The following is a 25826-nucleotide window of genomic DNA, read 5'->3' as shown; positions in this document are numbered from 1 at the left end:
ATGGCCTGGTTCTGAGGGACTAAGGGACCCTCTGTCCCCAGAGGGTGGAACCTAAAATGTGAGATGCTCACAGCACCAAACAGATTCATTCCAATACAGAGTCTCCACCAAAATGAACTCCAGATGTTGCAGGGATCACTCCCAATAAACAGCTGCAAACTCCAATTACAGAGGCACCAAGATCAACACCCCCATCCCCACCCCCAAAGGAACCCCAAACAAGGACAGAGCCTCACATTGCTGTCAGGCTCTGGCTCACAGCCCAAGTCAATCCCACTCCTCCCCCTTTGCACAGTTTCGGTCCCATATCCCATACACAATCCCCAAGCGCTCAACTGCGGCTACCCAGGTCCGTGCCGTCAGCAGGAAGTTGGAGAGAAATGGTTTCAATTAAATCTGACAGAGGGAGAGAGACGGAGTGGGGTGAGTGGCAGGAGGCAGAGAGAGGGGTGAGGAGGCAGCTGAGGAGCAGAGAGAACTTTAGAAGTGGGGAGAGAACATGAATATATTGAGGGGGACGAATAGTGAAGCGTGTGCGGGTGAGAGAGATTGAGTGTGTCCTCTCCATTGGCATACAATCACAGGGTCATCTTTAAATGTAAATTTTAAGGGCTTGGAGACTCCAGGGATCCAACATAGAGCCTTGATTTTTTAAAAAAGTGTCTGAAACGTCACCTGTTCGAGACTCTCCACATCTGCTCGGAAGCCTGACAGGAGAGGGACCTCCAGGACTGCCATATTCGAAGAGCCAGAATGTAACCACCTAGGGAAGAATAATCAGTAAAGTACAGTTTAGAGAGAGGGAAGAGTGATGGGGTGGACTCCAACAAAGGGCAGGCACAGTGAAACTGAAGGCTGTATACCTGGCACAGGCCTCCACAGTGAGTTTGTACTCCTGATGATCCTGGTCAGAAGCCGGGTCATCATCGTGGTGCAGTGCCCGCTCCTGGCGTGACCTCTTTGACCGGTTGTCGCTCCTGGAGGCGGGCCTGGCGAGGTGCCGGTGCCGCTCGCGGCTTGGTTCCTTCAGATTCACCGACAGCTGGAAGGCTGGTTTGGCCACCGGATCTGGCACGTTGTAGCTCACGTCAATCTATGAAGATGGAGACTAATTTACAGTCAGCATAGACTTTTGTCAGCACTCCTTCTGACTGAACCGCAACACGAGTTTCCCAACCCAGCTGCTCTCAAGCCCCAATGACTGGGCTTCCACAAAATATACATTTGTTCCAATTCCTTGAAACTATATTTTCTTAGTTTAGATTTTAAGGATCTTGGAGCTTGCTTTTCATTCATCAATGACCCTTAATGTGGCACAGATCCCAGAGATACCATCTTTCACTGGGATACAGTTTGTCAGATTAAGGTTTGAGTCCCCCACATACTGACACCCACAACAGACTGAAGCCCACAGACACCCCCTCTCTGGGATATATGTCCCACTGGACTAGGTCCTATAGTCACTGACTCAGGAGTGCAAATCTAACTGATGTTGACCACTCAATTGAACCCTTTTTTCCCCCTGCTATCTATTTACAGACTTGTTCCAGTAAGAGTCAGTGGAGTGTGAGCTTAGATGTGGTTTCATTCTCTACCCCTGCACCCCCCTCCACTCCTGGCCCAGTAACTGTCCCTGGATGCTGATGTGACCACAGTCAATAAAGACAAGGATTACATCAGTCTTTTCACATGCAAGGTGTCAGCTGCAAGTTACTGGCCGAGCGTCAAGCTCGTCACAATAATGTGGTATCTCAAGTAAACTGTACGTGTAGATTCTGAGAGAACTTTCAAAATGGAAATGGATCGAACTGGTCAAACCAGTTCAGGGGAAGATAAAGACCTGGCTAGAAGGGACCACCTCAGCATTACAGGGCTGCTTTGAAAATACAGACCAGAATATGTTCAGGGAGACAGCTACTTATGACCATCACGATGAATATGCGGGATCTGTGACTGGCTACATAGAGAAGTGCATTGAGGATGTCCCTGTTATTAAACATAACTCTGTGAGGGCAAATCAGAAGCCATGGTTGGCTTCTAACAGACTGTTCTCACTGTCCCTGCAGGCTTCAAGGCAGCCATCATTAACCTGCTACCCAAGAAGGTGATAGTAAGCAGCCTTAACAACTACTGTCCAACAAAAATGAATTGCTTTGAGCAACTGGTTATAGATTGCATTAAATCCCATCTTCCTACTACATTGGACCCTTTCACTCAAATTGGTCCACTGGCAAAGCCATCGTCTCTGCCCTCCAATCCGTGCTGTTTCTCTGAGAAAACTGTGCCTCACACACCAGGATGCTGTTAATCTACTTCAGCTGATCATCCCCCAGAAGCCAGTGAGTAAATTGTCCTCATTGGATCTCAACGCCTCTCTCTGTAACTAGATCTTGGACTTCTTGACAGAAAGACCACAGTCGTGTTGGCAGCACTTGCCCACTTATCATCAGGCAAGAGGTACTGTAGCATTAGGACAAGGACCGTTAGGATAGGAAACAGCCTCTTTCTCCAGGCTGTGAGACCACTGAACTCCCTGCCACCACTCAGATCTCATCACATATAAAGCACCAGTAGCACTATACCACTTACTTTTTAAACTTGTGCCGTAAATGCACCCTGTGTTAAACGTTACAAGAACATGTTTTACAAAGAAAATTTGAGCAAGCTGGTCTTTTCTCCTTAGAGCAAAGGAGGATGCGGAGCGACTTGATAGAGGCGTAAAGATTATGAGTGGCATAGATGGGGTGGACAATTAGTGCCTCTTTTCCCCCAAAGCAGCAAATGCTAATACCGCAGAACATCCATTTAAGGTGAGGGGAGATGTCAAAGGCAGTTTCTTGCTTTTTTTCTTTAAACACGGAGAATGGTACGTGCCTGGAAAGTACTGCTGGGGTAGAGGTAGAGACTGATATCAGCAAAGATATTTAAGAGACTTAGATAGGAACATGGATGTAAGAAAAATGGAGGGTTACAGGCTGTGTAGGAGGAAGAGTTAGATTGATTGTTGAGTAGGTTTGTACAGGTCAGCAGAGCATCATGGACTAACGGGTCTGCACTGTGCTGTACTGTTTTATGATCTATAATGGAGCACGTGACCTCCTTCTCCACTGATTCAACTAGTATTTGGCATTCAGGATCTCAGGCAGAAGAAGCAGAGGACTCAAAAATGACAGGGCCATTTTTCATCCTTACCTGCATCAAACAGCAGCCTTCTCCCTTGGCACTAACAAAGAGACCAGTCGGAACACTTGGAATCTAGAACGGCAGGGAGCAGACAGAGAAATATCAGAACATCTTCAATGGTTTTTACTGTAGCAGTTGAGAGAATTCAACAAAATCCAAGCCTTGCAAGATTCAGTCCTCAGGCAGACCCTGCCCTGTTTTAGTACAATTTATTTTGGGTGTAACAAGATTCCCAGATTCTCATTTATCCCAAGATCAGGCTTTCTTTTTTCTCCCCACTGCTGCTATGAATCCATTAAAACATCTGCCACTGGTTCATGACAACCTTTTCCTCAGCATCTCACTGAAAACTACTGTTGCAAAGCCGATCAGCATTACATCATTGCCCCTTGACTACTCCTCACTCTGCCTACAAAATATCTTCTCCAGAGGAATGACTGCATCTTCTACCCCAATCTTTAAAATCCTTCCAACTTTACTACATAAGAAACAGAACCGGGAGTAGGTTGTTTTGTCCCTAGTACCTGTTCTGTCATTCAGTTGGATCGTGGGTGATATTCTCCCTCAGTGCCATCTTCTTGCCTAATCACATAATCTTTTATTCCTTTAATATCTAAAAACCTGCCAGTCTCAATGCCTTGAATGCATTCACAGCTGTGCCTCCGCAGCCCTCTCGGGCTGGGAATTCCAATCACTCACCATTCTGTGTTGTGTTGTGCACAACTACATATATATTAAATAAAAGCATGCACACGCGAGATGGCTTTAACGACTGCATTCACATTGCAATGAAAGAGAGCAATGTTAATGTGTAGACAACAGATCAATACGAAGTGTTTGGGGGGGGGGGTCATTGCTCTAAAAGAAATAGATCCAAACTTTACACTTCCTCCCCCTTTAGATTAGTGCAACATATAACTATATATGTACAAAACATTCAATTTCCCTTTCGTAAGCCCATATTCCAAATTCGCATAACACTCCATAACTAGCTTCACAGTTCTAAAGGTTCAATCCTTTGGGTGGTGCTCTGTTTCTTTCGGGATAGTGTCTCTGTACCTGTGGAGTGGCATCAGTTTTGAGAGGTGTCTTGGCTAAGATAACATTCTCTGTTTCCAGTGTCACATTGCTGTCAGTGACATCATCACTGAGAGGCAAGTCCGAAGGCTGTAGTCTGTCTGTTTTATTGGAGGCAATCAACTCGGGTGTGTTCTTCGGTTGAGTATCCATTAGCTGGTCCACATGATGTCTTCATGTCTGATCTCCAACATCCACTGTGTATATCAGTGGTCCAGTTACTGTAGCTATCCTATCAGGTGTCCACTTGCCTTCTTAGTAATCACACATTGGGATTTCCTGTCCAACCTCGAAGTTTCTCGCTGCTTCACTTGGCAACTGGCTGAACTGTTTATTCTGCACTTCCCTCTGTAGATCTGGGTTCAGGTCAATGCGAGATCCCAGAAACCTGTTCATGAACAGCACTGCAGATGTTTGATTTGCCGTTGCATGAACGGAGTTCCGATACACGTCTGCCTTGTGCTGTACAGAAATGTTCTCCTTGTCCAACACTTTAATGGACTTCTTGAAGGTTTGAATAAATCTTTCAGCTAACCCATTCGTTGCTGAGTGGTGAGAAGCTGGCTTGAAATGTCTGATGCCATTTTTCTTCATGAACAATCGGAATTCTTCTGACATGTATTGTGGTCCGTTGTCACTCACAATTTCTTCTGTTATGCCATTTCTGGCAAAAGATTGTCCTCAGAGCAGAGACAGGCTTTGCTGAGCTGGTTGACTTCATTTGTATAACCTCTGGCCACTTCGAATGAGCATCCACAGCAATCATAAATGTAATCCCTGTTTAAGATTTTTACTGCTATGTTGTAGGTATTTCATTTTAGCAGTTCTGTAAGAGCAATCTGCTCTGCTTTCAGCCTCTTTGGGTTTGAGCAGAGATGAGAGCCTTTGGTGTTCAGCTTAGGAATGCGATGTCATCCAATCAGGATGGTGGAATTGGGAGAAGGTTCTGGAGAACGCTGGGTGGAAAAGTTTTGTGAGGGCTACAGGTATGAGTTGAGGTCTTTTTGGTGGGAGCTGTGAGAAGAGGGGAGGGAAGATGACTGAGGATCCCGTCCCTGTTGCACAAGGTGCTTTGTGCAGATGAATGGCTTCATGGAGGAAGGACCAAAACTCCCGTGGGAGACCTGGATTTCGAGTGACATTCGGAAGGTGGTATGAGCTTTCACACAGACCAAGGTTCCAGCGCACGAGTAACAGACAAGTTCAATATGTGCTCCAACTTAAGTGCACATTTGACTGTTTAAGAATAATGGGCCCTATTTGCTTCCCCCCCCCTTCTTTCTTTTAATAACTTTGCTCAAGTTAACACTCTTAAATATAATTCTTTATAATTGTATGCAGCATACGATCTGTTATTTCTTGCCGATGGGCGATTGCCGGGAGTAGTAAATCACACTGCATTCACACAAACCGGGGTTTGGGTGGGAGAGGCAACCCAACCTCAGGGATTTGGCAGGACCAAAGTCCAAAGCACCCGAGACATATGTATGGAGTCTGAGAAAGGTGTGTTTCTTGCCACGGAGTCCAATGGCTGTTAGCGAGGGTCTAACAAGCAGCATTTCCAGAGACACCCAGTAAAAAGGGATTGCAGAAACATGGAGTTCATGAATAGCTCAGTAAAGTCAAAATGTACTCATTGCCATGGTGAAGACAGCCACTCCCACGGGTGTAACAGTGCCTTGGGGTACATTTTAAACTTTTTGGCACCCTAAGCAGCTTTTGGCCAAGCCTTCGATTGATCTGTTTATCTATTCCCTTCTCAAACACCTTCTCATCAGCATCAAGCAGCTGTGACAGTCTCTGGTTAGTGCTATCATTTGGGCTGCCGTTGCCCATTGATGTTACACTGAGACCTTTGACTCAGTGCCAGTCTAGTTGGATTTTTTGCAAACATTCATTTCCGAAAAGTGCTGGCCCTTCACTTTTCAAAACATAAAGCTCTACCTGTTGTGTTTGGCCTCCGCACATCCCATTTACTTTCAGTTTGCCTTTGGGAGACACTTTCTCACCTGTGCAAGTCTTGGATATCACTGAGGTCTTCTCCAATGGTACCTTAGCAAATGGTCTGTTGTAGTCAGCCTCTGGAATTATGGGCAAAGCTGGCCCTGTATCCAACTCCATTTTCAGTTTTACGCCAGCCACATCTATTGTGATCCAAATGATTTTGTTATCTGCTTCAATACTATGCAGTTCTAGGCATGACAGTTCAGCTTTGTCAGACTCTATGTTGTCTGATTCTGTTTTACATTTGGTCACCTTATGCATTTGTTTAGTTTTGTGTTTGAGCCTTTTCTCTCGGTTGTGCTTTTTGTCTGCATTGCACACTCTCTCTATGTGAGGCTCTCTGGGACACTCTGAAGACTTTTTCTTTGAACCAACAGTCATTTGCATCATGGAGGATTTGCCACATCGATAACATCTTTGTCTTTTTGCACCATTCAGGGACATTTTGTGCATTTCACATTCTAACCTTTACTGTAGTTTGCTGCATCCTTTGCTGTGGTCTCTAATGATATTGCAATGGTCAATGCCTGTTCTAAGGTTAGGACTCTTTCTGCCAGGAGCTTCATTTGAGTGCTTTGACTATATATGCCACATACAATCCTGTCCCTTAATGCATCAGAAAGTCCATCTCTAAAGTAACAGTACTGGGAAAGTTTGTGCCATTCTGCAACATATTCAGAAATGCTTTCATCCTCTGACTGGTTCCTTCTGTAAAATCTAAATCTTTCCACTAATACCAGTGGTTTAGGGCTCAGGTGGTTTTGTAAAATTGCAACAACTTCATCGAACATCTTGCTTGCGGTCTTTTCAGAGTTACTGGGTTGCATAAGAGACTGTATGCTCTTGGGCCCATTAAGCTAAGAAGTCTAGGGGTTTTCTTTTGCTCCTCCAAGTTGTTCACATTACAACAGAGTTCCACACTCTCAATATATGACTCCTAACCTTCATCAGTGCTATCAAATTCATCAACTTTCCCGACTGAAACCACCACCACTTTATTTTCACTTCAAATTCAAACTGGATTTCACTAACATTCACGCGTCCTTTGGCTTTCTTGTGCTGTTTAACTCTTGCTGTTTCGTCCTGTAACTGCTGGTGCCATTCATGATATTTTCTGACGTTCAAGTTCTCACTCGTCGCCAATTTGTTGTGTCTGTGCACAACTGCGTGTCAATTAAATAAAAGTATGCATGTGGGAGATGGCTTTAATTGGTGTATTCACATTGCAACGAGAGAGAGAGAGAGAGAGAGAAAGCAATGCACATGCATAGACAACAGATCAATACGTAGTGTTGCTCTAAAAGAAATAGAGTCATACATTATACTCTGCATGTAAAAATGTCTTTTCAATCTATCTTGAATGGCTTACTTTGAGACTATGATCCCTGGCTGTAGACACTCCTGCCAGGGGAAACCCAAATTCTGCACAAGCTTCGTAGGCCCTGTTAGCCTTTGGCACATTTCAATGAGATCACCCCTCATTCTTCTAGTGAACCTTCACTGCACTTCTGTATCTTTCCTTGGGCCATGAGCCCATACTTGTACACAACGCTCTCACTGTGCTTTAGATACTGCAACAACATTCTTTAGGATTGAATCCCCATGACAACTTGGCCACACCAGTTTAATTGCCCCACCTTAATCTTCAAAATGCCATTGGCATTTCAGCACCAGAGAATTCTCCCTCCGCTCTTCCAGCTTGTTGCTTTTCCTCATTCACAGTTGCAACCTGATGGTCAAACACTGCATCTGACAACCTAGCATCCCTCTCCAAGGATTCTTCCACCTCCCAAGCTCTGCTCTCTGGCTGCTAAACTCCAGACTTAACTCAAACTGTTCTTTACTCTCATCACTTGATCTCCACCTACCATTAGACAATATTTTCTCGACCCACTAACTCTCACATACCTGCCCTACTCTCCAGGGTTTGCTATAGACAGAGACACCAAGGAGAATTTTGGTGGCAAGATTGACCAATTTTCCCTGAAATCACTACAGTGAGTGATTGGGACTGATTTTATACAAATTATTTATGCTCCAGAGCTCCCTTCATTCCATGTAATTTTCTCAATAATCCTGCCTTTTCTATAGATTTCCTCAGGAGTTTTGTTTACTGTATTTTATAAGAATACAGTTTAAGTAAACTCTTCTCTCTACTCGGCATTGGTCTCTCTCTCTAACTTGTTGACTAATGAACCCTTCCCACCTAGACGACTTCACGTACATTTACACCACTTCCTTTGCACAGATTTAGCCAGTCTACACACTCACACGCTTTACTCTTTCACGTGTAGAAGTGTGAAATTGAAACGTGTGCTTTCACAACAGGAGACTGACTGCTTCTCACCGCCGCTGTCTGCAGAATCTTCTTGTTGTCCCTGTTGAGCTCAAAGGATTCCTGGAAGTCCAGATTCGTTGATGCAAGTGAGATAGTGAGATTGACCCCTCCAACATAGGAGAGGATGGCATACTCCGACAGTGCCTGCAGGGCTACACAGGTATCCTGGAAAGAGATTAAATGGTAATAGTTCCACAAACTCTGGGCCACACATTCAACTCACACACTCCACCAAATGAAACTAAACAGGCAAGAGAGGGAGGGGCCTGTGTGCATCTACCACGGGGATGTGTGTCTATACATGTCCTGATGAAGACTCTCAGCCCGAAATGTCAACTTTTTATTCCTCTTCATAGATGCTGCCTTATCTGCTATGCTCCTCCAATATTCTGTGTGTTGCTCTGTATTTAGAGCATCAGCAGAACCTTTGTGTCTATGCGTGTATTGTTTGTGCAAATACCAGTGTACCAACCATCAGTTTAAGGAAGCTTTCCCATGCAAAACTGAGGGGTTGCATGTTTCCCTGTTATTGGCCTGCAACTTGCTTACATGTATAGTGTCCAATGGCTTAGTATTTTTACACACTGTTAGGGCGTTTTGTGGTTAGCACATATAGCAAATAATTTCAGCTGCCAATCTTCAAATCTGAATATGGACTGTAGGTTAAATTGAAAGTGCAGCTCTGAACAATGGGTTCCCAAGGGTCATGAATTACAGTTAATGGGAAGACCAAACAGTGCTGATTAAAATTAATTTGGGTGTCTGTGGTGTGGGTGCAAAGAGGGAGGTGAGCAGGTTGTGTGTAGTTCAAAGGAGGCATTGTAGATGCATTGTAAATATGGAATTGTCCTTTGATCTTTAGCATCTAAAATGTCATGTAGCACTGGATCGAACAGGCCTCTTCCTCCAAAAGGGGTTTCAATATGATGCCAGCTGTATCTCATTTTATCAAATACCGAGACTACTTCATACCTACCAGTATTATTGGTCTGCAGTTTGTTTACATGTATAATGTCCAATGGTTTTGCATTTTTACCCATTACAAACTGATACAATGCAAATTTACCCAAACATGAGCTCGTACACCCATGTACTGACCTGCAGTGTGTACATTCACCTGTGAATTGCAAGCGATGGGTGAGTTTACCTGTGTGGACGAGAATCCTCCCAGTGCATTGCGTTGCTGTGAGAGCCATTTCACGACGGGAAGGGCTGATGCCACGTCCCCAAGGGAGGTGTAGGTGAGGAGGGCATAGGCTGTCATCTCCACCTCTGCTGACACGACTGTGAATAGGAGACATGAGAGGCAGATTCACAGAACAATCACAATCACTTAATCAGCTTCCTGCCTTGCACTCCTGCTTGTGAAGTGACTGCGGAGCTACACAGAGTGATCAAAATTATTGCAAACCCCTCCTCCATCAACATTGGAGCCTTAACCTTGAGAGAAAACCCTTCTCTCGTATAGTAACACAGTTTCCGTTACTCCTCCACATAATGTGAATACTTCAGTGCAAGCTCCATCCTCATTACACACAACCCACAGTATAGATCCCTGCCCCATGGTGTGAGATACCTCTTAGTGCACAATTCCCAATTCTTCAATAAAAAAAAATACAGAAAATGCTCAGCAGCTCAAGCCCCATCTCTGGGGAGAGAAAAAAAAACGAGAGAAACATCTTCCTACAGATACAACCTACTATATTTCAGGCATTTTTCTATTTTCATTTCTGATTCCTATGGTGTCTACAGCTTTTGCCCCCCACCCCCGTTCCTGAGCAGTGTTTGAGCCCCTCTGGTTGTGACTGATGATAGGGACTTCCCCTGCATGGACAGAGGACATGATTGAAAACCTGTGTACCAACTACAGATTTAACAGGTGGGCCGCGCCGGCGTCCCAAAGTCGTGCCTTACCTGACTGCGAGAGGCCATCATTGAAACCCATAAATGTATCCTCATCCGTGACTGTGGTGCCCATCAGACTCCAGTGTGTGAAACCATCTACAATTCAGACAGTAAATGAATGCATTCACAAAAAAGGGAGAGATTCCTCCCCCACCCCCACACCTTACTTATGATAGTTACGATCTGAGATACCTCCTGAAAGGTCAGATTCCATAAAAGATTTCACAAAGTAATCAAATACAATATGTCAATTAAGTGATCTAATTTACATGGTTATACGAAAACAGTTTGAGGCCAGTACAAGTACATTGGAATAAATGGCCTTTCCTGTGCTGTGGGATTCCAAAACCACCCCTGTGTTTGGCGGGTTATTCATTTTGGAAACAACCGTGTGTATCGCACCTTCATTTAAGTGCGTCTGAGACAAAATCCAGGCCAATTTGATGCACATTACAGATTCTCCCAATTGCTCAGCCATTCGAACCAATCCAGTGTTTTCCTGGCTGAGCTGGTGTCAGGGAAGGGGGAAGCTCCTGATTCTCTAGTCTATCCAGTTCTCCATCACACCATCACTAAACTAGATGACTCTCTTTCAGCATAATACTCACAAGACCTGCACTGTTGTTATTTAAAGAAATCTCACACAGCAGTCCCAGTCCACGAAATCTAGTTCTGGGAACCTATTTTGGACCCTTCAGGGAAGAAGCCAGAATAAGGTGGAGGGAAGGGAAGGAATGCAAGCTGGCAGGTGATAGATGAAACCAGGTGAGGGAGAAGGTGGGTGGGTGGGTGGGGATGGGGGATGAAGTTCGAAGCTGGGAGGCAATGGGTGGAAGAGGTAAAGGGCTGAAGAGGAAGGACAGGACAGGACAGGACAGTGGGACGTGGAAGAAAGGAAAGGAAGACAGGCACCAGAGGGAAGTGATAGGCAGGTGAGGAGAAGAGAAGGTAAGAGGGGACTCGCGCTCGGAAATGCGAAAAGACTGAAGGGGTAGGGGGTGGATTTGGTATACTGCGTCCGGTGCTCCCCGTGTGGCCTTTCATATATTGGTGATACCCGATGCAGACTGGGAGACTGTTTCACTGAACACCTACGCTCTGTCTGCCAGAGAAAGCAGGATCTCCCAGTGGCCACACATTTTAATTCCGCATCCCATTCCCATTCTGATATGTCTATCCATGGCCTCCTCTACTGTCAAGATGAGGCCACACTCAGGTTGGAGGGACAACACCTCATATACCGGCTGGGTAGCCTCCAACCTGATGGCATGAACATTGACTTCTCTAACTTCCGTTAATGCCCCTCCTCCCCTTCTTACTCCATCCCTGATATATTTAGTTTTATCCCCCCCCTCTTTTTTTCTCTCTCTCTGCCCATCACTCTGCCTGTTCTCCATCTCCCTCTGGTGCTCCTCTCCACCTTTCTTTCTCCCTAGGCCTCCCGTCCCATGATCCTTTCCCTTCTCCAGCTCTGTATCACTTTTGCCAATCACCTTTCCAGCTCCCAGCTTCATCCCACCCCCTCCGGTCTTCTCCTATCATTTTGCATTTCCCCCTCCCCCCTCCTACTTTCAAATCTCTTACTATCTTTCCTTTCTGTTAGTCCTGACGAAGGGTCTCAGCCCGAAACATTGACAGCGCTTCTCCCTATAGATGCTGCCTGGCCTGCTGTGTTCCACCAGCATTTTGTGTGTGTTGTAGAGAAATTAATGTTCATTTTCATATCATCTGTAAACTTACTAATCCATGCATATACATTTTCATCCAGGTAACATAAACTCTATCACAAAGAGGGGACACCATCATCATTTAAGGTGGATTCTTGCCAATACTCCATCCCTCTGCCTGCAACTGAACCAGACTGCTAGCAAATCTGGTGTCATCTCAGTTGCAAACCTGATATTTGCACCTCTTCCTCTGCCGCAAAACTAACAACTTCACCCCAGCTCACCAGCTTCCTTGCCCTCAGTGTCTTTACACTTCATCAATCTAAAGTTCTTCTGCCTGGCCTATCTTGCCCTTCTCTCCACAAGTTTCAAATCACACAAAACCTTGCTGCCTGTGTCAAAACTTGCCTCAAGTCCCATCACTGTGTGCTGACTAACCAACACCTCACTTCCACAGCCTCAACCCTCCCTATCTACTTGAAGTCCTACAACTCCCCTGACACCTAAGCTTCTTGGATTCTACCTCTTCATTACCCTTTTAATCGTTTCACCACAGTGGCATCATTTTCCGGGCTCTATGTTCCTGAATTCTCACATTAAATCTCTTAGTTTCTCTCCCTTTCTCCAATCCTTTAAAACACATCTCAAAGCTCTCACTCACATGCCCAAATATCTCCGTAGGTAACTTTGAATTAATATATTTGATGGAGATTTTGAAAACCTCATTCTGATACGTTGCTGTGGTTGTATACATCCAGGCAGCACGGGCTTGGACGCACCTTGCATAATTGCCATGTTGTTGAGTTTTCTCAGTGCGGCTGGCGCGTGCTTGCTCCGGAGCAGGGTCAGTGCATAGGCAGAGAGGGCTGTGGTGTATGGATCATCTGCTGAGTACATGTTTGCTTCCAGGAAATGTTTAGCCTTTCCAACTGCAGCTTTTTCCTCCTAAAACAACAAAATATAGAGGAGAAAGCAACAACTAAAAATGTACAATCTTCATTCAGGACAGGTTTTCCTGTCCTGATAGACATCATTCTTCTCCCAGACCAAAGGACATTCAATACCTTCAACCTCCCCCTCTCTTGTCTCTGTCGATCAGGCACACAACACTCTTGTTTTCATTATGTTGTGTACACGGTGCTTTTTATTTTTCCGAACTGCCTGTTAGGAACCCAGCACACTATTTTCTCTAGTTCTTCTCTTTCAGTCAGCTGGCAGGTGCACTCTCTCTTTCTTTTGGGTATTTGGCTTCCCACCCATTTCTCTCTCTCTCATGCAATGACTTCCCACCATTGCTCCCTTTAATCTGCGTGGTGCGTGGCCATACGGTAACCGAAATGCTTCCGGGCACATAGCCTTTGTTGCCACGCAGCTGGAGTTTTCTTAACATTTAAAGTGCCGCACAGTTTGCAGGTCATGTAAAAATTGCCTGTTCAGAGCAATGGCTGGTCCATGTAGCTGTTTAAAAAAAAATTAGAGGGAACAATGCCTCTCACCCATCTCTTTCTTTTGTACACGTGCCTTCTCACCTATCTATCTACCTATCCCCCCTCTCTCTGCCTGTCATGCACAAGTAACTTTGCCTGTCTATTAGATCACCATCTCTATACATCTCTCTCTTTACCATTCTTATAAACTAACAGCAAGCTCTTTCTCTCTGTCTATGAGGTAACTGCTGTGAAGCTGTTTCTCCGTATCAGACACTTGGTGTCCTCTGCTTCCTCACTCAGTCTGACTGCATGCTTGCTATCTTACCGTCTATTGAGTACATGATGTGTGCTTTCTTCCCCTCCACCCACCCCATCACCTCTCTCTCTCCCTCCATTTATCAGGCACATTGTCGTCTCTCTCATTCTCTCGAACTGCACTAATCTTTTGAACGAGCACTAGTTTCTCAGCCTGAGCCCACAGTTGCTTGCAGGGAGTAGCAACAATTTCATTTAATCACAAATACGCCAAAGATGGGCAGGTTTGGGAAAGACAGGCTATATCAGTGTTCAGTCTCTGGTTTGAGGCATGTGAGGTTGGACTGTACAAGCAGGTGAATCTTGCTGTTCCTCTGATTATTGCCAGCTCCCTGTATCCTGCTGGTGAGGACACAGATTTAAGAGCTTTAGTTGCTTCCTGTTTCCTGACCCCTTGAGAGCTGATGTGGAGAGGGAGAGAGAGCAGCAAGTGCCTGAGAAATTAGGAATTCAAGGAATTCATACTTTCTTCCAGTTCCCTGTTTAACAAACCCATGGAATCCCCTCCGGCCCTTGTTAACCTGTGTCCATCCCCATTGCAAACCTCTTCAAATTACAATCAGTGACTGAAACAGGATTAACTCTACCTAATTAGTGTTCATCTGTCAGATCCTATTGACCCTTTCATTCCACTTACCCTAATGACAACTGAACAGAGTTGTTTAGAACTATGTGATCAAACATCTGGATCAGAACATTTTAGGGTGTTCCTGCCTTGACAGGATTTAACGGGACAATGTTAAGCAAGCTTCCATGTTTAAACTGTTCTCCTTTCACTGGTTTTGATGTCACAGTGTGCATATATCCTCTTTGCCCAAAACAAATCTCTCTAGTACACTCCACATTAGAAATGTTAAATGCTATGTAAATAATATGTTCCACTGGGTGACCACACCACCAGGTTCAGGAACAGTAATTACCTTATTACCATTAAGCTCCTGAACAAATATTGATAATTTCGCTCACCTTAACTCTGAACTGATTAACGACCCACAGAATCACTTTTTATTTTCTAAGATACACACACACACACACACACACAATATCTATTGTACAGATATTGTATAGATACAGTGTCTATAAAAAGTATTCACCCCCTCTAGGAAGTTTTCATGTTTTATTGTTTTACAACAATCACAGTGGATTTAAATTGGCTTTTCTGATACTGATGGCCAAAAAGCTCTATTTTGGTTTCATCAGACTGCAGTACCTGATTTCAAAATCTCCCACATGCCTGTGGCAGACACTTCCTGAGATTTCGTCTGACTTTTTTCCCCCTCAACAGTGGCTTTCTCTTTGCTACTCTCCCATAAAACTGTGTCTGGTGAAGCACTCGGGCAACAGTTGTCGTATGCACAGTCTCTCCCATCTCAGCCACTGAAGCTTGCAAGTCCTCCGGAGTTATCACAGGTCTCTCGGTGGCCTCCCTCACTAGTCCCTTCCTGCACGGTCACTCAGTTTTTGAGGATGACCTGCTCTAGACAGATTTATAGCTGTGTCATATTCTTTCCATTTCTTGATGATAGCTGTATTCCAAGGGGTATTCAGTGACTTGGAGATTTCCTTGCATCCATCTCCTGACTTGTGCTTTTCAATAACCTTTTCTGCAGAGTTGCTTGGAGTGTTCTTTTGTTTTCATGGTGTAATTCTTGCTAGGATACTGACTCACCAGCAATTGCACCTTCCAGATACAGGTTTACTACATTCAATTGAAACACCTTGACTGCACACTGGTGATCCATTTAACTAATTATGTGACCTCTAAAACCAATTGGCTGCACCAGTGATGATTTGGTGCAGCATATTAAAGGGGGTGAAAACTTAACGCAATCAACTATTTTGTGTTTTATATTTGTAATTAATTTAGATCACTTTGTCTTTATTGTTCTGTTAGTGCCTGTATTACAATGAATCTCAGGATAGTTTACAGCGACATACACATACTTTTATACTAAGTTTACCTTGACTTTGATTTTGACAGTAGAGACAAGTAATGTGGATATTAAGACATATTCTGGTTTTATCATTTTCCTTATTAAACCTGCTGTTCATTCCATTGTATTGGGAAGAGTCACTGAACTCCCCAAAACATTGGGAGCCCATCAGAGAGCATGTTGGATTTGGGTAACTCGAGGGACCTTCAGTCCAGAACTTTGCAGGACAATGTCAATCAGGCCAACATAGCCTTTCACGGGATTGTTCTGCTTCTAAAGACACAGGTTGTATCCAGAGAGCCATGCCTGTCACGTGACAGCACTGCTCCACCCGGTCGGAAGTCACACTACCTGGCAGTCAACATTTCACCCCTCCCAACTTAATACTTAACCACTGGCCACCTTAATTGGATTAACCCATCTAGCACCAAGCCGTTGGCCCCCTGGTGAATCACCTGGGCTGGACCCTCCAGCCCCCTGACCTATAAAGGGTGCTACATGTGCTTGGCTCGCTCTCTTTTTGCCATCCTCGAGGGAGCACCCTGCTTCACCCCAGGCTGAAGACTGCAGAACAGCGCTGGAGGTGTGTGGTGAGCTGTGCATTGAACAGGGTTGTGGGAACGTTTATTGTTGTCTCTTTAGCAAAGAGCCGTGCCTGCTGATAGTCAAGGGATGGCAGGTATTGTAGTTACTTTTCCCTTGATTGTATGTGTACCTGTACTCTGTCCCCACACCGTTTTCCCGTGTATTGTACTGCCGACCAGACTTTTCCCACGCACGTCTGTTCTAAACGTGTTTGTGCGAATATTGTAGCTGCTTGTGTTGGTCCCAAGCTTTTTCTCCCCTTGTAAAAAAACTCCTTATTGTTAACACTGTGTGTCCAGAGCTCTTGCCTGTGAGACCCAAAGAATCTTTCTCATTTCCATCACAACACAGGTCATGTCTGTTGAGGGTCTTCCCATTCCATCCACACTTCAACCAATTACCAGAAAAAACAAAAAAAGCTGTGTGAGAAACTCAACCATACCTCAGAGGCGATGCCAGTCTCCAGAAGTGCAGTAACAACATAGGCAGTCAATGAGATCTTCCCATGGACTCCACCCTATATATATATAAATATCAGAATAAGGAAATCATTGCTGATGTCAAGTTTGGCCCTGGAACTTAGAGGTCAACAGTACAAACAGGCAATCACACACAGAAAGATCCCACAAACAGCAATCTGATCACTGACCAGCCAAACTGCTTTGGTTGTGTTGGTGGAGGGAGAAATGTCGGCCAAGACACCCGAAGGACTCCCCTGCTCTTCATCGATTAGTTGCCGTGGGATCTTTAACATCCACCTGAACAGGGAGATGGACCTTGTTGTAACGCAGTGTTGGCCAACAGAAATCACTGACCAGCCACAGCTGGGGGCAATGGTGACTGTTTTAGCCAGATGCACTAATATTAGTAGATCCTATTTGACACGCAGTCACACAACGCAGATAAAACATAATTCACTTGTGCACATTTATGTAACAACTGTCACCCTTTGGTATCCAAATATGTAATCACTCATCCACCCTACTTGTTGTCGATGATTTTACCAAAAAGATGTACAAATCGGTTGAAGTTCACCAATACACAAAGGCATTTATAAATCGCATCCCAACGGAGTCCAATCCCTTCACGTTCCCCATCTACACTTACCCTCTCCCTCTATCCTTCTGCCTCTCCCAAGTGCATTGTTTTGGTGAACGTGGTGATATTCTTGTGGGAGAGGCCACCCATGGAATTACCTGGATGTCCTTGTTCAGAATGCGCCCAACCGCAGGGAATGAGCCATCTTCCTGCTGATGCTGTATAATCCATTCCTTGGCCGTGGCGAGTTCCTTCAGGTCAATGTAAATAAACCCACGGGACTGTGCGAAGGATTTCAGTACAAACGCCGTCAGCCTAGGAGAAATAAGAGATACGCAGGAAGGAGACATTAACTTTGCTTGCTCTGACTCCAAACACAACACACCGGCAGAGTTAAAAATTATTGAGTTTTAAGTCAGGAGATACTGTAGCATTAGAACAAGAACTGTTAGGGGTCGAAATAGCTTCTTCCCCCAGGCCATGAGACTGCTAAACTCCCTGCCACTACCCAGGTCTCATCACACATGAAGTGCCAGTAGCATTGTACTGTTTACTTTTTTACTTGTGTCATAAATGCACCTAATGCTGGAAACTATTACTTGTGGTGATATCATTTTATGTGTTGTGTGTGGAACATATGTACACAGGCCCGTGCACATGTGCACGCTGACCCAGAGGAACATTTTTTCAGTTGGCTATATGTATACATGTTGAATGACAATAAACTTGAACTTGAAGTGATGCCCTTAACACTTGATCACTGATTCATTAAAGGGGAGTATGGATATTAGCTAGGTAATAGAGAGGGGGCCAGGGATACAGGAATTTACCTTGACCGCTTTTCAAAGACAGTTTAAATGTGTACACGTACACACACACACACTCAACATGTTGAATGATTATCCAGAAGAGGGAATGTCCCTGCTGCTCCACTCAATCCCAGGAAGTGCTGATGTTGATGGAAGTTGAGTGGGCAAGTTGGGAATAGGGCAGTAAAAACCTTTCTGCTGACCAACTCAAGGCATCAGCGAACTCTGCAAATCGTTGGTGTGGCTGAGTCAATCCGAATGGAAGCTCAGATTCAGGCTAAGATTAAACTCTCTGAAAATAAGCTATGTGTGAGTTTTTTTTTTGTAAATGACGTCAACATAATGAGTGATTAGAAAGACTTGTTTAGGGAAAGAGAACTTTCACAACTAAACTGGCATCTCGGGTTAAATGTTAAAATTGCAAGATTGGGTCTGTGCTTTAAAACTCCCCTGAGGCCCCAATACCTATTAAGAAAACTGCTGCTAATGACTCCTAGGCCTTTGCAGCTCACAGCAGATTCGCCAGAGAGAGAGAGAGAGAGAGGGAGGGAAAGGGAGCGCGCAGTCTCTCAACTACTGAATCATGCTATTATTACCCCCTGCCCTTAACGCAGTGGGAGGGACTCGCCGTTTAACCAACAGCCCGCAGTGAATTTTTCAAGTGTTAAGTAACGGCCTGTCACAATCTTTCACGGTGAGGGACTGAATCGCGCCAGGCATTGTGCAAGGGGTTGCTACCTCTCTCAAATGACTTACTCTGGTATTTTACATAGACTTGGCTGTGGGGGGCAGGAAAGGTCAGTGGCTCTGCAACAGAACTGAGAGTGTGTCTCCACAATAGCTGTTTACATCTGGTTTTGTGTGCTGTGTTGGTTAACGCACTAAAGCAGTTGATTCCATTTCAGCGACTAAAGAGAATTGTCAAATGTTTATTGAATGGACTAGATTCCAACGATGAAGATCTATTGTACCCTTTCCTGCAACTCAGAGTTGAAGATTTGCACTGTACCATTGTTTTAGTTCATGTCATGTTAAACATGGAAGCAGGAGATAGCAATTCAACCCCTTGAGCCTGGTTACTTAATCAACAGCACCATGAGTCCTCTGTATTTCAGCTGCACCTACCTGACTCAGTTCTATAACCAATAAAATATCTTTGGCTGAATGAAGGGAAACTTAAAAGTTACCCAAACTCTTTCAATATCAATTCCCAGGAGCTCATGGAACAAGCCAGTTCACCCTTGCTTAAAAAAAATTCCATCACAAAGGGGCTACCCCGTGCCCAAATCAGATGCTACGATTCCCTTGTGTCCATCTTCAAAGGCACTGACCTCCCATCAAGTGACTGTGAGGTCATTGGCTTCTTTGGGATACATGCGTCGGAACAAAAAACAGCCCAACAGCTTTGCCACTGGGACTCAACCCTGCCCATTGATCTAACTGTTTGGGGTTTGGCTGTTCTGTGTTCCTCTGATCCATTCCAATACCTCGAAGGGGGCCACAATTCGGCCCACGCTATATATAAAATAAAACTGCAAGTGCTGGCCTGAGGTGCTCTGGGAGACCAAGCCTGGCAGATGCCTCACCTTAGAGACCAAACCACCAGCAAAATCAGACAATAAACGTTCAACAGTGGATGGCACCGCAGCAAATTCGACACTGCTTTCTCCTGAACCACACGTGCTCAATTCGCCCACCTATACCAATCCTATTTGCCTAAGCGACACACACAAGATGCTGGAGGAACTCAGCAGGCCAGGCAGCATCGACGGAGAGAAGTAAACAGTCGACGTTTTAGGCCGAGACCCTACATCAAGACTGAAGAAAAAGAATGAGAAGTCAGAGTGAGAAGATGGCAGGAGGGGAGGAAGATATACAAGGTAGTAGTTGATAGAAGGAACTGGGAGAGGGGGAGCGGTGAAGTAAAGAGCTGGAGAAGGGGGCATGTGACAGGAGTCCATGGAAGAAAGGGAAGGGAGAGGAGCACCAGAGGGAGGTGATGGGCAGGTAAGGAGATAATGTAAGGGAGGGAAATTGGAATGGGTATTGGAGATGGAGAAGGAAGGTGGGGGAAGGACAATTACCAGAAATTTGAGAAATTGACCTTCGTGCCATGAGGATTAGAACTGTATCCTTCTACGCCTTGTCTAAATGATTGTATCGGGTTTTAGAATTTTAATTAAAGATTCAAAGATTTAAAGTACATTTACTGTCAAAGAATGTGTGAAGTATATACCACACTGAGATTCATCTTCCCACAGACAGCCACGAAACAAAGAAATTCATGGATCCTGTTGAAAGGAAAACATCAAATTCCCAACACTCAAAAAATAAATTGCACAAATGGCAAAAATTGAGTGAAAAACAAGGATACAAAACACCTAATCACAAAGCCATTGAAAGAGTTCAGTTACATTCAGTTCAGTTCAATCCAGCACCGTGTCACTCGCTATCGGCAGGCAGCAGCGCCAGTCCACCCCGATCAAACTCGCACAAAACAGGAGCAGAAGGATCGACCAGAAACTAGAAGCACATCATAACCTGAACTACAGAGTCCAACACAGAATTTCCATTGATTGAAACCTTGCCCAAGACTCTTGACTCCAGCCCCATCCTCCAGCAGCATCAGATGAGAACGAGAGAGACACCATTCGTACACAGGCACCTTCCTCCGGGGGCAGCAAGAGAGGGGGGGGGGAGGGAGAGACTGGTCACACGCAGCACACCTGCCCGTCTTCTTCTCTTTCTTGATTTCAGTCTTCCTTAATGCTTTAATCAATGGGATCAGCGGGAAATGGAGTCCATCGTGGGCTCAGGCTCAAGCTCCGCCACCAGGCTGCTCACTCTGCTCGAAACCTTGCCGAACACCCTCAGAAACAGCAAAGTGCTAATTGATCTATCGGCCCGAGGAAACACCAAAATGTAGATCACAGGACCCAACAGCAGCAGAACCACATTTGAAAGAAAAAGATGAAGTAAACAAAGCGAATCTAGTTGTTTTGTGAACTGACTGAGGGATGTCACACTTGGTCGTGTAGCTTGCTGGTGCCATCTTAATCAGAAGAATATCTTTCTATCATCTCCCCCACTCTGCTGCCTATCATAGCAATTTTGGATTGAATTAGCCAGCTTGCCTTGGATCTCATGTACCTTAACTTGCTTTGAACTTCCAGTAAGGTGGCAGCATGCATGGTCACAACAGTCACTCAGTATCCAACCAAAGGTGAAATTGTTCATCCTTTACATCTTTTTTCACGATCACACAATAGTGCTGATTATTAAGAAGATAGAGTACTGCTGGTCTACCCCTCTAGTGAGTTGCTCGATAGTGGAGGAGCTGGACTTGGTGCGGATCGTGTTGCCGCCTGCTACTTAAAAGGCATTGCAGTCGGCACGCGGACATGGCGTGCAGTCTAACAAACTGTGTGAGTGATTGTCTAGGGATGTGGCCGACTGATGTTTTTCCTGGAATAGCAAGACCCTGTTAACACACTGTAATGCAGAATACTGGCAGTTCACCAGTTTATTGATGAGACTGACGGCAGCGGAGTTACTTGGCCTTGGTTGTAGTGCAGCCTAGGCTCTCGTGCCCATGGGTCAGCCGTTGCAGCCACACAGAGGAGAGATGCCAGAGGTGGTCTGGGGTCCATGCTGCGTGGAGACTGACCCCTTTCATTGGTGCTGCCCTCCAGTATGCGCTCGGTGGAAGACAAGCTGGATCGCGTTTGTCTACGGACTGCTGCAGGCTTGTTCTTGGACAACAGCATCCATGCACCATCAATCTACAGGACACGAAGCTCAAGGATTTGCACATTTTTTTGTCTGTGACTGTTCACTACTGCCTTATCAGGTTTAATATCACCAGCATATGTTGTGAAACGTGTGCTATATATGCCTTGTGTGTACTACGATTTGCATCTTGGCCCTGGAGGAACGCCATTCCGTTTGCCTGTATTCATGGATATTCATGTATGGCTGAATGACAATGAAACCTGATCTTGAACTTAAACCCTTTGGACCAGCATATAATGTGGGACCTCAAATTCGATACAGACAGCACCTATTGACCTTCCTTCATCAATCTGCTCAAATTAGTAAGATGGGATTTTGCCCACTCAAAGCTATGCTGACTACCTTTTATCAGCCCCAGTCTTTCCAAATGTACATAAATCCTATCCCTGAGAATTTTCTCCAATAATTTTCCTGCCTCCGACATAAGGATCAACTTTATCTGCCATATACGTTTACAAACTCGTATTAGGAATAAGACTCACTGGCTTGTAACTGCCTGGTGTGTTCCTATCGGCCTTCTGAAATAAAGAAACATTAGCTGACTTTCAGTCTTCTGGCACCTCATTGTGTCTAGTGAAGATGGAAAGATCTCCGACAGGGTTCAGTTATTTCTTCCCTTGCTTCCCATGGCAACCTTGGGATAGATCTCTCCTGGCCTGGATTTCAACCCTTGTACCAGCATAAGCCTAGTGGGGTGCAATTGCAGTTGATAGAGCAAAAATCTGAAAAAGGAACCGGGGAGGGTGAAGTCCAGGTAGCCTATTCTTCCCTTGGGACTCACTGCTTTGCCATGGGAAAATTCCAGCTGGGCAGAGGCTTCCCATAAACCAAGACTCACTCGCTGCCCAGGCAACACTCTATGGGGCTCACTTACACTCTGGATGGGGTATACCTTCCCCACCAACCTTCTTGAGCAATATAATGCCATCAATTGATAATAAAAAAGTCACTAAGGGGAGAAAAGCAAGCTTTGGGTCTCAAGGGAGATGAGATTGTAAAAAGTCAACTGCAGCTGTTCCCAATGTTCACCTGTAATCCAAAGACATTTCACCATGAATGTCCTGGCAAAAAAAAAGCCCAGGCTAAATCTCTGAATGGAATTCTGTCTGGGCCATAAGCCAAGATTTAAAAATTGTTAGCTTTTCTCTCCTTCTCATTGATCGAACCATGAAATGTCTTGGCAAACGTTGGGTTTCCCCGTACAGCACTACAGTTTCATGTGTGCAGGGATGGGGCTTTGACAATGAGCCACAGCACTGTTTGGTGATTGTATCTTGCGATCTGCTCCAGTCAATTTGCTCCGTTATTCATGCCCTCAGGAAAAGGTGGAGCTTTGGCACAGAGCCAATGACATCATCCAAACAAGAGACATTTCAGCATCACACTAATCACAGACCAGCCGATTACCCAGGCCAGAATTATACCCTCAAGATATTGACAGTGGAATACAGGCTAGTTTCCTAACATCGTGGAATCATTCCTGATTGAAAGGTTATGGGGGTTAACAGATGAAGCTGAATCTTATAGATGCAATTAAGAAAACATTACCTTTCTTAAAGTCATACTAAGAAAATTAAAAGTAGCATACATGAATCAGAAGTCCCTTTCCCATCTCTAGACTCCAACCCTTCTACAAATCCTTCACCACTCACTCACTTACTCTTCTTTGCCTCTCCTCCCCATCTGAGACTTCCCAACCACCCTCCATACCTGGACTTGGGAGTCCTTCTGCAGGATTCCCTAAAGGTTAACTTGCAGTTTAAGTTGGTAGTAAGGAAGGCAGATGCAATGTTAACATTCATTTCAAGAGGACCAAAATATAAAAGTGAGGATGTAATGTTGAGGCTTTACAAGGAATTGATCAGACCACATTTGGAGTATTGTGAGGAGTTCTGGGTCCCATATCAAAGAAAGGATGTGCTGGCATTGGAGAGGGACCTAAGGAAGTTTACAGGAATGATCCTGGGAATGAAGGGGTTAATGTAATGATGACTCTGGATCTTACTTGCTGGAGTTTAGAATAATGGGGGGGCGGGATCACATTGAAACCTACCGAATATTGATAAAGTGGACAAGCAGAGGATGATTCAAATTGTGGAAGAGTCTTTGAAGTACTTTTAGAACAGTAATGAGGAGGCATTTCTTTAGGCAGGGATGCAATTATTTGCCATATACAACTGTGGAGGTTAAGTATATTTAAAGTAGAGGTTGATAGGTTCTAGATTAACAAGAGTGTCAAGTAAGGGTGAATCATTATCCCTCTTTCCTGATGCCTCTGAAAAGTGGAGACCAGAACTATTCATGGTGTTTGAGTAAGTCCAAACAGATTTTGGTAAGAGGTTGACAGTTTCTCTGCTTGTGAATCCTGCGTACAGCTTGCTCTCATGGTGATCTGAACTTCACATCCTCATTCCTGTGATTGTTAACACCTTCATTCTGTCTCTCAGCATTCTCTCACCAATTAAATAGCTGGAGAGAGATAAAGTATCAAGTTCCAATAGGGAAACATTGGAATTTGGAAAGCTGGGGTAGAGAGATAGATATTTTATTGATCCCAAAGGAAATTAAGAGTGTCACAACAGCATTCCAAGTTCACAGGTTTACAAATATTAGAAGGGAACAAAGAAAGAATAAAAAACAAGTTACCTCAGGAGGGGGTCACCACTTCCCTGGCTATAGGTTGACTCATTATAGAGCCTAATGGTCGAGCGTAAAAATGACCTCGGAAAAACACAGTTGATTTGTAAGATGCTAAGATGGCAGCATGTTCAAACTCAACAGCCTCTTGGGGGCCAACCAAAGGTGCATTTGTCTAATTGTATTTTTTATGGTTGTCAGACTATACTGTACTCCAAGATCAATGAGTACAGCAGGCCTACTGCACCAGTGATCTGTTCGCTGTTCGGAGCTGCCGGCTGGATTGTCGAAGGAGAAGCCGGCGCTCGGCCGGGAAAGGGTCGGATGAGCTGACCATGCTGCTGCCTGCTACTGGAAGACACTGGAGTTGGTGTGCAAAAGCAGCGTGCAGTGTAACTGTGAGTGACTGTCTTGGAAAGTTCTCCTGCAATCGCAAGACCCTGTTGGATAATGCGAGATGCCGCAGGCCTGCTTCCCTTGTTTGATGGTGAGACTGGCGACAAGTCAGCAGTGTGGCCTCAGTTGTAGCAAGGAATCTGTGCTTGGCTGAGAGCTGGCCTCTCCCGAGAGTGCTGCCCTCTAGTGCCAGACTGGCAGAAGGACAGCTGGATTGCCAGGAGCTGTACCATCACGTTACTCAGGGACTTGGACTATACACGTGTTCTCTTGTGTAACAATGTGTGTTTGTTTTTTTTTCCTCTCTATTTTGAATGTATGCCATGCCTCTGGACCCCAGAGGAACACTGGCTCGTTTGACTGTATCCCAGTACGGTCTGAATGATAATTAAACTTGATTTGATTAGATTGAAACACAGACAAAGAAGCCCAATTTGTTGCTCCTTAAAACCTGTCCTAGTGAACCTCACTGACCTACACAATGCTAACCATCACCATTTTATAAAGGGATATAGGACTGATCGTGGTAACGATTAATGCATTGTCAGCCTCTTCATCACTGCGAAGATTCTTGTTAGAACCCAACTAAATTAAACACTTCCTTTTGCAGACGACATTCTCCCAAGTCCCAGTGTGGCTTCAGAGCATCACAAGGCACTTTGCTATGACCTTTGCAGTTAGACAAATCCAGGAAGAGGATCAAGAACAACACCTGG

The 25826-nt window shown here is 44.8% G+C and overlaps 1 protein-coding gene across 3 annotated transcripts in view; it reads right to left on the bottom strand.

Moving 5' to 3' along the window:
- cpamd8 (C3 and PZP like alpha-2-macroglobulin domain containing 8) overlaps nt 1-25826 on the bottom strand; it is a 103174-nt gene that overhangs the window by 32788 nt on the left and 44560 nt on the right. For 2 of the 3 annotated variants that reach the window (XM_059991354.1, XM_059991353.1), the window contains exons 28-36: nt 17635-17791; nt 16881-16955; nt 12954-13119; nt 10517-10603; nt 9750-9886; nt 8612-8767; nt 3193-3255; nt 864-1093; nt 676-763 (exon numbers count right to left, since the gene is read on the bottom strand). In XM_059991354.1, the coding sequence (XP_059847337.1) occupies nt 676-763; nt 864-1093; nt 3193-3255; nt 8612-8767; nt 9750-9886; nt 10517-10603; nt 12954-13119; nt 16881-16955; nt 17635-17791 (1159 nt within the window). Of the gene's footprint in view, nt 1-675; nt 764-863; nt 1094-3192; nt 3256-8535; nt 8768-9749; nt 9887-10516; nt 10604-12953; nt 13120-16880; nt 16956-17634; nt 17792-25826 lie in introns of those variants that run through there. The other variant, XR_009516070.1, reaches the window with a different exon arrangement.

Source organism: Hypanus sabinus, chromosome 16, assembly GCF_030144855.1.
Source record: "Hypanus sabinus isolate sHypSab1 chromosome 16, sHypSab1.hap1, whole genome shotgun sequence".
NCBI classification, from domain to species: domain Eukaryota; kingdom Metazoa; phylum Chordata; class Chondrichthyes; order Myliobatiformes; family Dasyatidae; genus Hypanus; species Hypanus sabinus.
The sequence above is the reverse complement of the archived record's forward strand: the minus strand, read 5'-3'. Positions and strand labels throughout refer to the sequence as shown.